At 54.4% G+C, this 14,266-nt stretch overlaps 1 protein-coding gene across 5 annotated transcripts in view; it reads right to left on the reverse strand.

Moving 5' to 3' along the window:
- Positions 1-356: 356 nt before the first annotated feature.
- Positions 357-14,266, reverse strand: part of LOC122933884 (C-type lectin domain family 2 member B-like) — a 28,737-nt gene continuing 14,827 nt past the window's right edge. For 2 of the 5 annotated variants that reach the window (XM_044288986.1, XM_044288985.1), the window contains exons 6-9: positions 4,357-4,483; positions 4,037-4,194; positions 3,404-3,513; positions 357-2,252 (exon numbers count right to left, since the gene is read on the reverse strand). In XM_044288986.1, the coding sequence (XP_044144921.1) occupies positions 2,087-2,252; positions 3,404-3,513; positions 4,037-4,194; positions 4,357-4,483 (561 nt within the window). In that variant the 3' untranslated portion in view covers positions 357-2,086. Of the gene's footprint in view, positions 2,253-3,403; positions 3,514-4,036; positions 4,195-4,356; positions 4,484-7,602; positions 7,883-14,266 lie in introns of those variants that run through there. The other 3 variants (XM_044288984.1, XM_044288983.1, XM_044288987.1) reach the window with 3 other exon arrangements.

The following is a 14,266-nucleotide window of genomic DNA, read 5'->3' on the forward strand; positions in this document are numbered from 1 at the left end:
CCTATTTGCCTATTATATGCACTGTATAATAAATAAAATCTCTCTCTCACAATCGTCAGTGTATAACAGTATTAAATACAGAACCTCATTTGGCCACTAGAGGTCAGCACCATCCACACTATGGACTGCTGTCTGCTTCTCCATCCTGGAAGTTCCCACCTCTCCTCCGCTGGTAGGCGAGACTGCAGTGCAACGCTTCCCAGAAGGATAAAACACAAGATTCACGGCTCCTTTATAACTCACTGCTTCCACCCCTTCCATCGCTTCTTATACTGATCTTCATGCTGGTGTCACACCTCAGGTCCATGTCCGGCAGGTGCACAGATATCAGACACTCAAAGAAACAGGAGACCGACCATAGAAAGGCGCCATGTGCTCAGACCTTTTATTAGTATAGACAGAGATATTACAGGCACAGGTAGGTTTCCTCCATTGCATCGGGGGTCTGGTTGGCACAGGAACACCTCCAGAAATCAGACCCAGGTAAGTCCCGGAGCAGACCCCCTGATATTGGCCATAACTTGATTGATCCGTTCACAAAGCCGTAGGTGGGCCTGTTTTTTTTATTTTCTCAGAACGAATTTCGCTTTCTAATGGCATCATTTTATATGCATGTGATACAGTGGAAAGCTTAAAAATACATATGGACTGGAATTTGGGGGGGGGGGGACTATCCCACCACAGTATTATGGGTTTTGTTTTTACAGCATCCCCATGCGGTAACGGACATGTTTTGCATCGTCATCATATGAATCTAAAGTTATGGCGGTTGGAATATCTGCGGAGCTGAATGAAGGCTCATTTTTTATGGCTGATCTTGTAGTTTTTACTCATTTGGGGGGGGGGGGGGTGAACTGACCAAACAACGGCAAATCGTCCATTCTGATTGCTTTCGGGTACACTATTCTGGATGAATACTTGGGTATTTAATTAGTTCAGGCATGTTGCGATGTGGAAAGGATCATTCTATTTATTTTTTATATTTTTAATATTTAAAACTTTTTTTCAATACATCTCTTTTAAGTCCCCCTAGAAGACTTTAACAAGCAATCATTTGCACCATAGACTGCAATGACTTACTACTGCAGTCTATGGGAGAATCAGTGTACGCCACGAGCAGGGCCAGGTAGGAACAGTGCTGTGGCAGGCCTCAGTCTTCAGAAGGCACACAAATGCCCTGATCACGACCTCTGAAGGGTTAAAAATCCATTCAACGATTGTAAAATAGCCGGCACCAGGCGACTGTTGAGCAGGCACTATCTATAAAGACCCAGCATGTAAGCCTGATGTCATGAATGGGTCAAAGTCTAATACAAAAATACTAAAAATCAAATCCATTTCATTGAATAAAATCTTGACCGCACTCAGCTCGTGGTCGTACAGAACGTGTGCAGTTATTTCTCTGGATCACGGATCCTACGAGGAGCTCAGTGCTGTAACAGGGTCAGGGCTCAGAATGGTGGTGGGGGGCGAACGTGTGCTGTCTCCTCAAAGTCTAAAGAAGAGGTCCTGCCTCCTCTCCAAAGCCCGATTCCTTAAGATGAGTCACATGACAGGATAAGCTTTCTAACTCTAAAATCATTAACTGCGCAGTGATCCCGGCTGGTCAGCATACAGAGAGGCGATCCTGCGGACATCCCGGCCGGTCAGCATACAGAGAGGCGACCCCGCGGACATCCCGGCCGGTCAGCATACAGAGAGGCGACCCTGCGGCAATCCCGGCCGGTCAGCATACAGAGAGGCGACCCTGCGGCAATCCTGGCCGGTCAGCATACAGAGAGGCGACCCCGCGGACATGCCGGCCGGTCAGCATACAGAGAGGCGACCCTGCGGCAATCCCGGCCGGTCAGCATACAGAGAGGCGACCCTGCGGCAATCCCGGCCGGTCAGCATACAGAGAGGCGACCCTGCGGACATCCCGGCCGGTCAGCATACAGAGAGGCGACCCTGCGGACATCCCGGCCGGTCAGCATACAGAGAGGCGACCCTGCGGCAATCCCGGCCGGTCAGCATACAGAGAGGCGACACTGCGGCAATCCCGGCCGGTCAGCATACAGAGAGGCGACCCCGCGGCCATCCCGGCCGGTCAGCATACAGAGAGGCGACCCTGATGATCACGGTCTGTGCTCCCTGCGTTACTGATCCCAGCGACCGCAGACTTCACACAGATCCAGGGCCTATGAGTTGAACAAGCAAAGGCCAAATATCTCCCAGAATCCAACACACAGCAGCTCAACTGGGGGCCATCATACCTACGAGAGACGGAGAAGATGTGGTCAGTAACACAACATGATTCATCACCAATCAGGAGTGGAAACGGTTTTTCAAAATCTACTACTATGGAAGGACAATGCTAGAGCGGAGAGAGAAACGCACTCCTGGTGAGGCTGTATTACTCCGGCAGACCATCCAGGCGATTGTAAGAAAGGAAGTGTTCCTGCCTGGCAATCGCCTGCTTGTAGTTACTGTTATTACATGCGGTGATCTCCTCCACAGTATGCCACCTCATACAGGATCATTGCCAGCAGTAGACCACGATTAGCACGATCTGCCACCGGCAAATTAAGATTTTTTTAATCCAGCTAAAAGATTATAATTGCTCATTCATCGGGTATTCGGCGGCAGTATTACACAGGCAGAACATCGCTAATGAGCGTTCCTGGTCAGCAATGATCTGGCCGACAATCGTCTGGTGTAATACCGTCTTAAGAGACCGTTACAGTCCAGAGCGGGAATTACATTATTGTTCTGGACTGCGGCTCGGTGGAAAGTCATATTAAATGATGGTGAGACGGGGTTGACTCTCAGATGCTACATGACCCCCTTCCTATTTGGAAAATTTGCCCTTGATCCAATATGGCAGCTTTCAAGATCTGCAAAATACGGATACAGTCCATGCGTAGTCCGCATTTTTTTAATGATCAATTGACTTCCATGGTTCGCATTTTGCACCCCAGAACAGGACATGTTGTACAATTTGCAGAATGGACACAGGAACACGGTCACGTGCACAAGGCCTTGGTCTGACTCGCCAGTAGGGCCAAATATTCAGACAGTCAAATCGGACCGTACTCCTAGAGATGGCCGGTGCACGCCCAATGGAGCCGGGTCCACTGACTCCCAATGAAGGATCAAAAAAGGTAAATGAAGGCAGCACATGGTCTTCATCACCAAGTAGAAGGAAAACTTTAATCCACAGCGATGACATCCCGTGAGGCAAGGTTTCACTGAGGCCAAAACATTGTGCTACTGGATATGATCACCATGGAGTAAGGCTTTCCCTCCACTCGGCAATGAAGATCCCGTGCTGCCTTCCTTATCCCCAGTAGGGCCGGTCAGGTGGAGCGATGGGCCAGTTACCCCACGAGACGATGCAGCCGTCTCACTTCTTGTGGTCACTCACTCTATGGGTCCCGTCCACACTGAACCATCCATCTGCTTCCACTCTCCTCCTTCCTTTTTCAGGCCGACCCAGTATTCCCCGGTCAGGTTAGAGAGAGTCTTTATATCTTCCTGTGAAGAAAAACAAGCGTGTCATACAGAGTGATGTAACGCCCCTCATCCATCCGCGGCCCTCTAACAGAAATGGGACCAAGTTGTTTTTCCACTACCCCCAATCCACAGAGGCCTAATGAATCTGACCTCCCCCTCTCCACATCACAGGTGAGGCCAAGCAGATCCGATGCCCCCTTCCCCCACAGCAGAAGAGGAACCAAGGGCATCTGACCCTCTTAATTCACCGATACTGTAGAGACCAGGTAGATCTGACTCAGTCATGAGGATCTAACAACCCACCCCACCAACAGAAAATGGGCCAAGCAGCTCTGAGGGCAGCCACCATATCCAACCCCCAACAAAGAATTACAGATGGGAGATGTACAGCAGGACTTTACAAATGACCATCAGAAGGTGGCGCCAACTGCACCTTCTGTAGACTGATGTGTACACACTGCAATGCCACTAATACAGCATAGGAAACCGGCTGTCGAGTCCAGCAGTGTCATCACTTCATGCAACCCCTCACGTCTCCTGTTACCTGCGTCTCATTATCCATGGTCAGCAGTGTTCCTCCTTCTGATCGGCAGAATTCCAGCCTGGAGTTCCAGTCGTTGGTTTCCCGGGATATAAAGTAGCATTTCCCTTCAGACCTCATCCACTTATTGGGGCAGGAGGGAGATACAGGACGGCAGGGGCCTAGGAGACAAATATCAGGTAAGGGTCCTCCTCAGGCGCCGCTTATCTTGGGATGGCAGAAAAATGCACAAAGTATGGTGGGACTTTACAGTGGTGACCCATTTTTAGGACAAGATGTGCAACAGGTGATATGTAATGTACAACATTCATAGAAAGCCTCACCGATAACACGAGAGAAGATACCTCCAAGGACTACTCCAAGGACTGCGACCACGATGAGACTGATCGCCATCTGCACCAGGCGGTTCTGACACAGATCTCTCGCACGTTTCAGGCACCGCCATCGACCCTGTGAAGTGTAATAACAGCAGTCAGCAACTTCATAGTGCGAACACGGCACCAGGCGGTGGAGGGCGCCCCCCATCTATCAAAAGATTCACTTGTGTCAAAATTCCCAATTAAGCAGAGATCTTGGAACGTTTGTTTAGAGACAGAGCTCACGTCACCCAGTTCTGAGGTTTTGTTACAGTTGTCAGAGGCCGCCCCGTCACATCAATATTCCCATGTGCTTCTGGACGGGCGCGCACATCCAGACGCGCTGCGCTCATGTCTTACAAGCTCATTTCACCTTTGTGTTGCAAGCACGAAATCTGCCATAAAAACCGCAGAACGCCCCCCGTCGCCCGGACCTGTGAAGAATAGATGACTTACCTGCGTCCCGCTCCTTCTCCAGGCCTGCGATGCTCTGCGGGGATATCTCAATGTCAGCATCCGGTTGGACATCTCGCAGCCGATCACTGGCCGCAGCGGAGAGCAGATCCCATTGTGTCATGTGACCATTTGTCATGATGCAAGTGGATCGAGACACCGCTGCAGCCAGTGATCGGCTGCGGAGATGTCAAACCGGATGCTGACATCAAGGTATCTCCGCGAAGCATCGCAGGCCTGGAGAAGGAGCGGGAAGCAGGTAAGTCCTCTTCCCTTTACAGGTCTGGATGAATGGGCAGACCCCCGACGATTCTTCCACAACCCCCATGGTTAACGCCACAAAGAAAAAGAAAAAAACAGGTCAGTATTGGGGTGATTTTGGTCATCCCACCTTCTAAAAAAGTGGTATAAAAAGGTTAAAGGTCAAACAGTTAAAGGGAGTCAGCTCATTCACTGCTATGTAACTCTGGACAGGTCATCAGTATCTGATCAGGGGGGTCTGACACCCGGGACCCCCGCCCATCAGCTGTTTTAGAAGGCACCGGCCTCCCTCCAGATTTTCCTAGGCCATATGATGTCACAGTCATATGGCCTAAGACAGAGGTCAGCAACCTCCAGCACTCCAGGTGTGTGGGCACACAGCAGGGCGCAGAAGGGAAGGAGCGCCAGATGGTTTTTGGAGGGCAAATTTTGCTGGAATGACTTTTGGCCCCATGTAACATTTGAAGACACACTAAAGGTACCCGTACAGTAGAATCCCCCAAAGAATGACCCCATTTTGAAACCTATACCCCTCAAAGAACTTATTGGGGTGTACTGACCACTTTAATAGAATTTAGAAACACTTGGGTGTGAAAATGAAAATTTTAATTTCTTCCAATAAAATGTTGCATAAGCCCCCATTTTTCATTTACACAAGGGGTAAAGGGAGAGAAAGCACCACACATTTTGTTAAGCATTTTCCTCTGAACACGACAACTCCCCATATGTAGTCTTAAATTGTTGTATGGGCACAGGGCGGGTATCAGAAGAGAAGGAGCGCCATATGGTTTTTGGAGGGCAGATTTTAGTGCCACAGTTTACGGACACCACGTTATTGATCAGTGCAGCCATTTTCTGACAACCATACATTGTATTGTTCTCTCAGCGGAGCTTTATCATTGGTTCTGTTATGGGGAACATACAATGTTTGATCGCTTTTAACAAATCTATTACAAGGCAAAGTGACTAAAAATGGCTGTTTTAACAGCATTTACCTGTAGAGTAGAACAGTAGATATTTTTATAGAGCAGATCATTACGGACGCAGCGATGCCTAATAAGTCTATTTTTTTCTTACTTTATAAAGCGTGATTTAAAGAATTATATGAGTTCGGGCCAGTGATCTGGCACTGCCATCAGAGGGCGACGCCCCTGCATCAGATACAGTGGAGTTCAGCCTGGCCTCAACAGGTTTTGGGCATGAAAACTGGCATCACAGCGGGCAGACTTTTCACTGGTTTGAATAACTGATGTTTTTAAGGGGTTAAATGATATCTGGCTGGGATATGTTGGCAGTGCCAGATCACTGGCCCAAATTCATTTAACTCTTTAACCCCTTCGCTACCAGCGATGTGAAAACAAGGTGCCCACTTGCACGTGCAGCGGGAGTCATGGCATGTATACGAGCTTAAAAATTACAAAATATTAAAAAATGGTTAAAAACATAAAAGTTTAAATCTCCCCCGCCCTTTCCCTATAATAAAAATACCTAAATAACAATAAATATAAACATCATGGGCATCACCTTGACCAAAAACGCCCGTACTATTTCAAAAATGTCAAAGACGGTGAATGGCCTAACAAAAAACAAGGGGTCAAAATGGGCGATTTGCCATTTTTTCATTGTTTCTCTTACCCAAAAAAATGTAATATAATTTGATCAAAAAGTCAGACACAGTCCACAATAGTATCAATAAAAACTACGGATTGTCCTGCAAAAAATGAGCCCCTAAACAGCTCAATAGACATAAGTATAAAAAAGTTATGGGGGTCAGAATATGGTGATGTAAAAAAATAATCTATTTTTTTTTCTAAGTTTACATTTATTTTTACACTATTTAGACAAAAAAAAAACTATACATATGAGGTGTCGTTGTAATCGTACTGACCCAGAGAACGAAGGGCATGGGTTAGTTGTGCCGCAGATAATTAGCCGTGGTAACAAAACCCGCAAGACGGTGGAGGAATTGCATTTTCCCCCCCCCCAAATTGCTACATTTGGATTTTTTATTTACCCTACCCACTACATTGTACGCCATAATTAATGGTGGCAATGGAACGCACAACTTGGTCCGCACTACAACGACACACTCGTCGTCTTCGCGCGACAACTACGACGACACGCTTGTCGTTATTAACCCATTTCAGCAGGTCCCATTCAGTGAATGGGGGACTGCTGAATGGGGTTAATAACTACTGTGAAGTGCCTAGCCGTCTGGGCAACCCCACAGATCATCCATAACAGTGTCATCCACAGCTCCCCCATCACAGTGCGCCCATTCCGAGCAGCGGGGTGTCACGCGACACACCCGCGCGACGACGGCACACTTGTCGCGGGGTGTCGCGCGACAACAACATGCTCGTCATTGGGCGTCGTGCAACGCCGGCAACACACTCACCGCGGGGTGTCGCACTACACACTCCAGCACGCGACACCGCAGACACCTACCGCATGGGGCGAGGAGCACTACAACCCCCAGCATGCACCGCAGCGTCTCACCTGGGCACGGAGGCTTGTGTTCTCCTCCAGCGTATCCTGGGTGTCGGGCTCCTCGGCTGGGGTGTCGGGCGCCCCACTCTGATAGGAGAGCTGTAAGGGGACGTCCACCATCCGGGATGAGAGCGGAGCACTGGCCGGAGACGGGGAGTCAGTAAGGGGCACCATAGTGAGAACCTGCATCAACCGCTCCGCGTCCTTTCTGGGAGACATCACTGTGACCAGGAGCCACAGGGGAACCTTTATATACTGCCAGCCCCTCCCCCCTACACACCCATCCTCCCCCCCGCCTCTCGTCGTTTTCGCGCGACGACTACGACGACACACTCGTCGTCGTAGTTTTCGCGCAACGACACACTCGTCGTCGTAGTCTTCACTGTGGCTTCTGGTCACACTCGTCGTCGTAGTCTTCGCGCTACGACAACGAGTGTGCCGTCGCGCGAAGACTACGACGACGAGTGTGCCGTCGCGCGAAGACTACAACGACGAGAGGCGGGGTGGAGGATGGGTGTGTAGGGGGAGGGGCTGGCAGTATATAAAGATTCCCCTGTGGCTCCTGGTCACAGTGATGACTGTGTCCCCTGGTCACAGTCTTCGCGCGACAACTACGACGACACACTGGTCGTCGTAGTCTTCGCGCGACAACTACGACGACACACTCGTAGTCTTCGCGCGACAACTACGACGACACGCTCGTTGTTATTAACCCATTTCAGCAGGTCCCATTCAGTGAATGGGGGACTGCTGAATGGGGTTAATAACTACTGTGAAGGGCCTAGCCGTCTGGGCAACCCCACAGATCATCCATAACAGTGTCATCCACAGCTCCCCCATCACAGTGCGCAATCCATGCGGTGTCGGGCGCCCCACTCTGATAGGATAGCTGTAAGGGGATGTCCACCATCCGGGATGAGAGCGGAGCACTGGCCGGAGACGGGGAGTCAGTAAGGGACACCATAGTGAGAACCTGCATCAACCGCTCTGCGTCCTTTCTGGGAGACATCACTGTGACCAGGAGCCACAGGGGAATCTTTATATACTGCCAGCCCCTCCCCCTACACACCCATCCTCCCCCCGCCTCTCGTCGTTTTCGCGTGACGACTACACACTCGTCGTCGTAGTCTTCGCGCGACGACACACTCGTCGTCGTAGTCTTCACTGTGGCTTCTGGTCACACTCGTCGTCATAGTCTTCGCGCTACGACGACGAGTGTGTCGACGCGCGAAGACTACGAGAGGCGTGGCGGAGGATGGGTGTGTAGGGGGAGGGGCTAGCAGTATATAAAGATTCCCCTGTGGCTCCTGGTCAGTCTTCGCGCGACAACTACGACGACACACTCGTAGTCTTCGCGCGACAACTACGACGACGCGCTCGTCGTTATTAACCCATTTCAGCAGGTCCCATTCAGTGAATGGGGTTAATAACTACTGTGAAGGGCCTAGCCGTCTGGGCAACCCCACAGATCATCCATAACAGTGTCATCCACAGCTCCCCCATCACAGTGCGCCATCCATGCTGTTGCCGGCAGCGCCCATTCCGAGCAGCTGGGTGTCACGCGACACACCCGTGCGACGACGACGGCACACTTGTCGCGCGACAACGACACGCTCGTCACTGAGCGTCGTGCAACGCCGGCAACACACTCGTCGCGGGGTGTCGCACTACACACTCCAGCACGCGACACCGCAGACACCTACCGCATGGGGCGAGGAGCACTACAACCCCCAGCATGCACCGCAGCGTCTCACCTGGGCACGGAGGCTTGTGTTCTCCTCCAGCGTATCCTGGGTGTCGGGATCCTCGGCTGGGGTGTCGGGCGCCCCACTCTGATAGGAGAGCTGTAAGGGGATGTCCACCATCCGGGATGAGAGCGGAGCACTGGCCGGAGACGGGGAGTCAGTGAGGGGCACCATAGTGAGAACCTGCATCAACCGCTCCGCGTCCTTTCTGGGAGACATCACTGTGACCAGGAGCCACAGGGGAACCTTTATATACTGCCAGCCCCTCCCCCTACACACCTATCCTCCGCCCCGCCTCTCGTAGTCTTCGCACGACGACACTCGTCGTCGTAGTCTTCGCGCGACAACCCCCAGCATGCACCGCAGCGTCTCACCTGGGCACGGAGGCTTGTGTTCTCCTCCAGCGTATCCTGGGTGTCGGGATCCTCGGCTGGGGTGTCGGGCGCCCCACTCTGATAGGAGAGCTGTAAGGGGATGTCCACCATCCGGGATGAGAGCGGAGCACTGGCCGGAGACGGGGAGTCAGTGAGGGGCACCATAGTGAGAACCTGCATCAACTGCTCCGCGTCCTTTCTGGGAGACATCACTGTGACCAGGAGCCACAGGGGATCCTTTATATACTGCCAGCCCCTCCCCCTACACACCTATCCTCCGCCCCGCCTCTCGTAGTCTTCGCACGACGACACTCGTCGTCGTAGTCTTCGCGCGACAACCCCCAGCATGCACCGCAGCGTCTCACCTGGGCACGGAGGCTTGTGTTCTCCTCCAGCGTATCCTGGGTGTCGGGATCCTCGGCTGGGGTGTCGGGCGCCCCACTCTGATAGGAGAGCTGTAAGGGGATGTCCACCATCCGGGATGAGAGCGGAGCACTGGCCGGAGACGGGGAGTCAGTAAGGGACACCATAGTGAGAACCTGCATCAACCGCTCTGCGTCCTTTCTGGGAGACATCACTGTGACCAGGAGCCACAGGGGAATCTTTATATACTGCCAGCCCCTCCCCCTACACACCCATCCTCCCCCCGCCTCTCGTCGTTTTCGCGTGACGACTACACACTCGTCGTCGTAGTCTTCGCGCGACGACACACTCGTCGTCGTAGTCTTCACTGTGGCTTCTGGTCACACTCGTCGTCATAGTCTTCGCGCTACGACGACGAGTGTGTCGACGCGCGAAGACTACGAGAGGCGTGGCGGAGGATGGGTGTGTAGGGGGAGGGGCTAGCAGTATATAAAGATTCCCCTGTGGCTCCTGGTCAGTCTTCGCGCGACAACTACGACGACACACTCGTAGTCTTCGCGCGACAACTACGACGACGCGCTCGTCGTTATTAACCCATTTCAGCAGGTCCCATTCAGTGAATGGGGTTAATAACTACTGTGAAGGGCCTAGCCGTCTGGGCAACCCCACAGATCATCCATAACAGTGTCATCCACAGCTCCCCCATCACAGTGCGCCATCCATGCTGTTGCCGGCAGCGCCCATTCCGAGCAGCTGGGTGTCACGCGACACACCCGTGCGACGACGACGGCACACTTGTCGCGCGACAACGACACGCTCGTCACTGAGCGTCGTGCAACGCCGGCAACACACTCGTCGCGGGGTGTCGCACTACACACTCCAGCACGCGACACCGCAGACACCTACCGCATGGGGCGAGGAGCACTACAACCCCCAGCATGCACCGCAGCGTCTCACCTGGGCACGGAGGCTTGTGTTCTCCTCCAGCGTATCCTGGGTGTCGGGATCCTCGGCTGGGGTGTCGGGCGCCCCACTCTGATAGGAGAGCTGTAAGGGGATGTCCACCATCCGGGATGAGAGCGGAGCACTGGCCGGAGACGGGGAGTCAGTGAGGGGCACCATAGTGAGAACCTGCATCAACCGCTCCGCGTCCTTTCTGGGAGACATCACTGTGACCAGGAGCCACAGGGGAACCTTTATATACTGCCAGCCCCTCCCCCTACACACCTATCCTCCGCCCCGCCTCTCGTAGTCTTCGCACGACGACACTCGTCGTCGTAGTCTTCGCGCGACAACCCCCAGCATGCACCGCAGCGTCTCACCTGGGCACGGAGGCTTGTGTTCTCCTCCAGCGTATCCTGGGTGTCGGGATCCTCGGCTGGGGTGTCGGGCGCCCCACTCTGATAGGAGAGCTGTAAGGGGATGTCCACCATCCGGGATGAGAGCGGAGCACTGGCCGGAGACGGGGAGTCAGTGAGGGGCACCATAGTGAGAACCTGCATCAACTGCTCCGCGTCCTTTCTGGGAGACATCACTGTGACCAGGAGCCACAGGGGATCCTTTATATACTGCCAGCCCCTCCCCCTACACACCTATCCTCCGCCCCGCCTCTCGTAGTCTTCGCACGACGACACTCGTCGTCGTAGTCTTCGCGCGACAACCCCCAGCATGCACCGCAGCGTCTCACCTGGGCACGGAGGCTTGTGTTCTCCTCCAGCGTATCCTGGGTGTCGGGATCCTCGGCTGGGGTGTCGGGCGCCCCACTCTGATAGGAGAGCTGTAAGGGGATGTCCACCATCCGGGATGAGAGCGGAGCACTGGCCGGAGACGGGGAGTCAGTGAGGGGCACCATAGTGAGAACCTGCATCAACTGCTCCGCGTCCTTTCTGGGAGACATCACTGTGACCAGGAGCCACAGGGGATCCTTTATATACTGCCAGCCCCTCCCCCTACACACCTATCCTCCGCCCCGCCTCTCGTAGTCTTCGCACGACGACACTCGTCGTCGTAGTCTTCGCGCGACAACCCCCAGCATGCACCGCAGCGTCTCACCTGGGCACGGAGGCTTGTGTTCTCCTCCAGCGTATCCTGGGTGTCGGGATCCTCGGCTGGGGTGTCGGGCGCCCCACTCTGATAGGAGAGCTGTAAGGGGATGTCCACCATCCGGGATGAGAGCGGCACTCGTCGTCGTCGTCGTCGTCTTCGCGCGACACTCGTCGTCGTCGTCTTCGCGCGACACTCGTCGTCGTCGCGCGACACTCGTCGTCGTCGCGCGACACTCGTCGTCGTCGCGCGACACTCGTCGTCGTCGCGCGACACTCGTCGTCTTCGCGCGACACTCGTCGTCTTCGCGCGACACTCGTCGTCTTCGCGCGACACTCGTCGTCTTCGCGCGACACTCGTCGTCTTCGCGCGACACTCGTCGTCTTCGCGCGACACTCGTCGTCTTCGCGCGACACTCGTCGTCTTCGCGCGACACTCGTCGTCTTCGCGCGACACTCGTCGTCTTCGCGCGACACTCGTCCGTAGTCTTCGCGCGACACTCGTCGTCGTAGTCTTCGCGCGACACTCGTCGTCGTAGTCTTCGCGCGACACTCGTCGTCGTAGTCTTCGCGCGACACTCGTCGTCGTAGTCTTCGCGCGACACTCGTCGTCGTAGTCTTCGCGCGACACTCGTCGTCGTAGTCTTCGCGCGACACTCGTCGTCGTAGTCTTCGCGCGACACTCGTCGTCGTAGTCTTCGCGCGACACTCGTCGTCGTAGTCTTCGCGCGACACTCGTCGTCGTAGTCTTCGCGCGACACTCGTCGTCGTAGTCTTCGCGCGACACTCGTCGTAGTCTTCGCGCGACACTCGTCGTCGTAGTCTTCGCGCGACACTCGTCGTCGTAGTCTTCGCGCGACACTCGTCGTCGTAGTCTTCGCGCGACACTCGTCGTCGTAGTCTTCGCGCGACACTCGTCGTCGTAGTCTTCGCGCGACACTCGTCGTCGTAGTCTTCGCGCGACACTCGTCGTCGTAGTCTTCGCGCGACACTCGTCGTCGTAGTCTTCGCGCGACACTCGTCGTCGTAGTCTTCGCGCGACACTCGTCGTCGTAGTCTTCGCGCGACACTCGTCGTCGTAGTCTTCGCGCGACACTCGTCGTCGTAGTCTTCGCGCGACACTCGTCGTCGTAGTCTTCGCGCGACACTCGTCGTCGTAGTCTTCGCGCGACACTCGTCGTCGTAGTCTTCGCGCGACACTCGTCGTCGTAGTCTTCGCGCGACACTCGTCGTCGTAGTCTTCGCGCGACACTCGTCGTCGTAGTCTTCGCGCGACACTCGTCGTCGTAGTCTTCGCGCGACACTCGTCGTCGTAGTCTTCGCGCGACACTCGTCGTCGTAGTCTTCGCGCGACACTCGTCGTCGTAGTCTTCGCGCGACACTCGTCGTCGTAGTCTTCGCGCGACACTCGTCGTCGTAGTCTTCGCGCGACACTCGTCGTCGTAGTCTTCGCGCGACACTCGTCGTCGTAGTCTTCGCGCGACACTCGTCGTCGTAGTCTTCGCGCGACACTCGTCGTCGTAGTCTTCGCGCGACACTCGTCGTCGTAGTCTTCGCGCGACACTCGTCGTCGTAGTCTTCGCGCGACACTCGTCGTCGTAGTCTTCGCGCGACACTCGTCGTCGTAGTCTTCGCGCGACCACTCGTCGTCGTAGTCTTCGCGCGACACTCGTCGTCGTAGTCTTCGCGCGACACTCGTCGGCGTAGTCTTCGCGCGACACTCGTCGTCGTAGTCTTCGCGCGACACTCGTCGTCGTAGTCTTCGCGCGACACTCGTCGTCGTAGTCTTCGCGCGACACTCGTCGTCGTAGTCTTCCGCGCGACACTCGTCGTCGTAGTCTTCGCGCGACACTCGTCGTCGTAGTCTTCGCGCGACAACTCGTCGTCGTAGTCTTCGCGCGACACTCGTCGTCGTAGTCTTCGCGCGACACTCGTCGTCGGTAGTCTTCGCGCGACACTCGTCGTCGTAGTCTTCGCGCGACACTCGTCGTCGTAGTCTTCGCGCGACACTCGTCGTCGTAGTCTTCGCGCGACACTCGTCGTCGTAGTCTTCGCGCGACACTCGTCGTCGTAGTCTTCGCGCGACACTCGTCGTCGTAGTCTTCGCGCGACACTCGTCGTCCGTAGTCCTTCGCGCGACACTCGTCGT

This window comes from Bufo gargarizans, chromosome 4, assembly GCF_014858855.1.
Source record: "Bufo gargarizans isolate SCDJY-AF-19 chromosome 4, ASM1485885v1, whole genome shotgun sequence".
Lineage (NCBI taxonomy): Eukaryota > Metazoa > Chordata > Amphibia > Anura > Bufonidae > Bufo > Bufo gargarizans.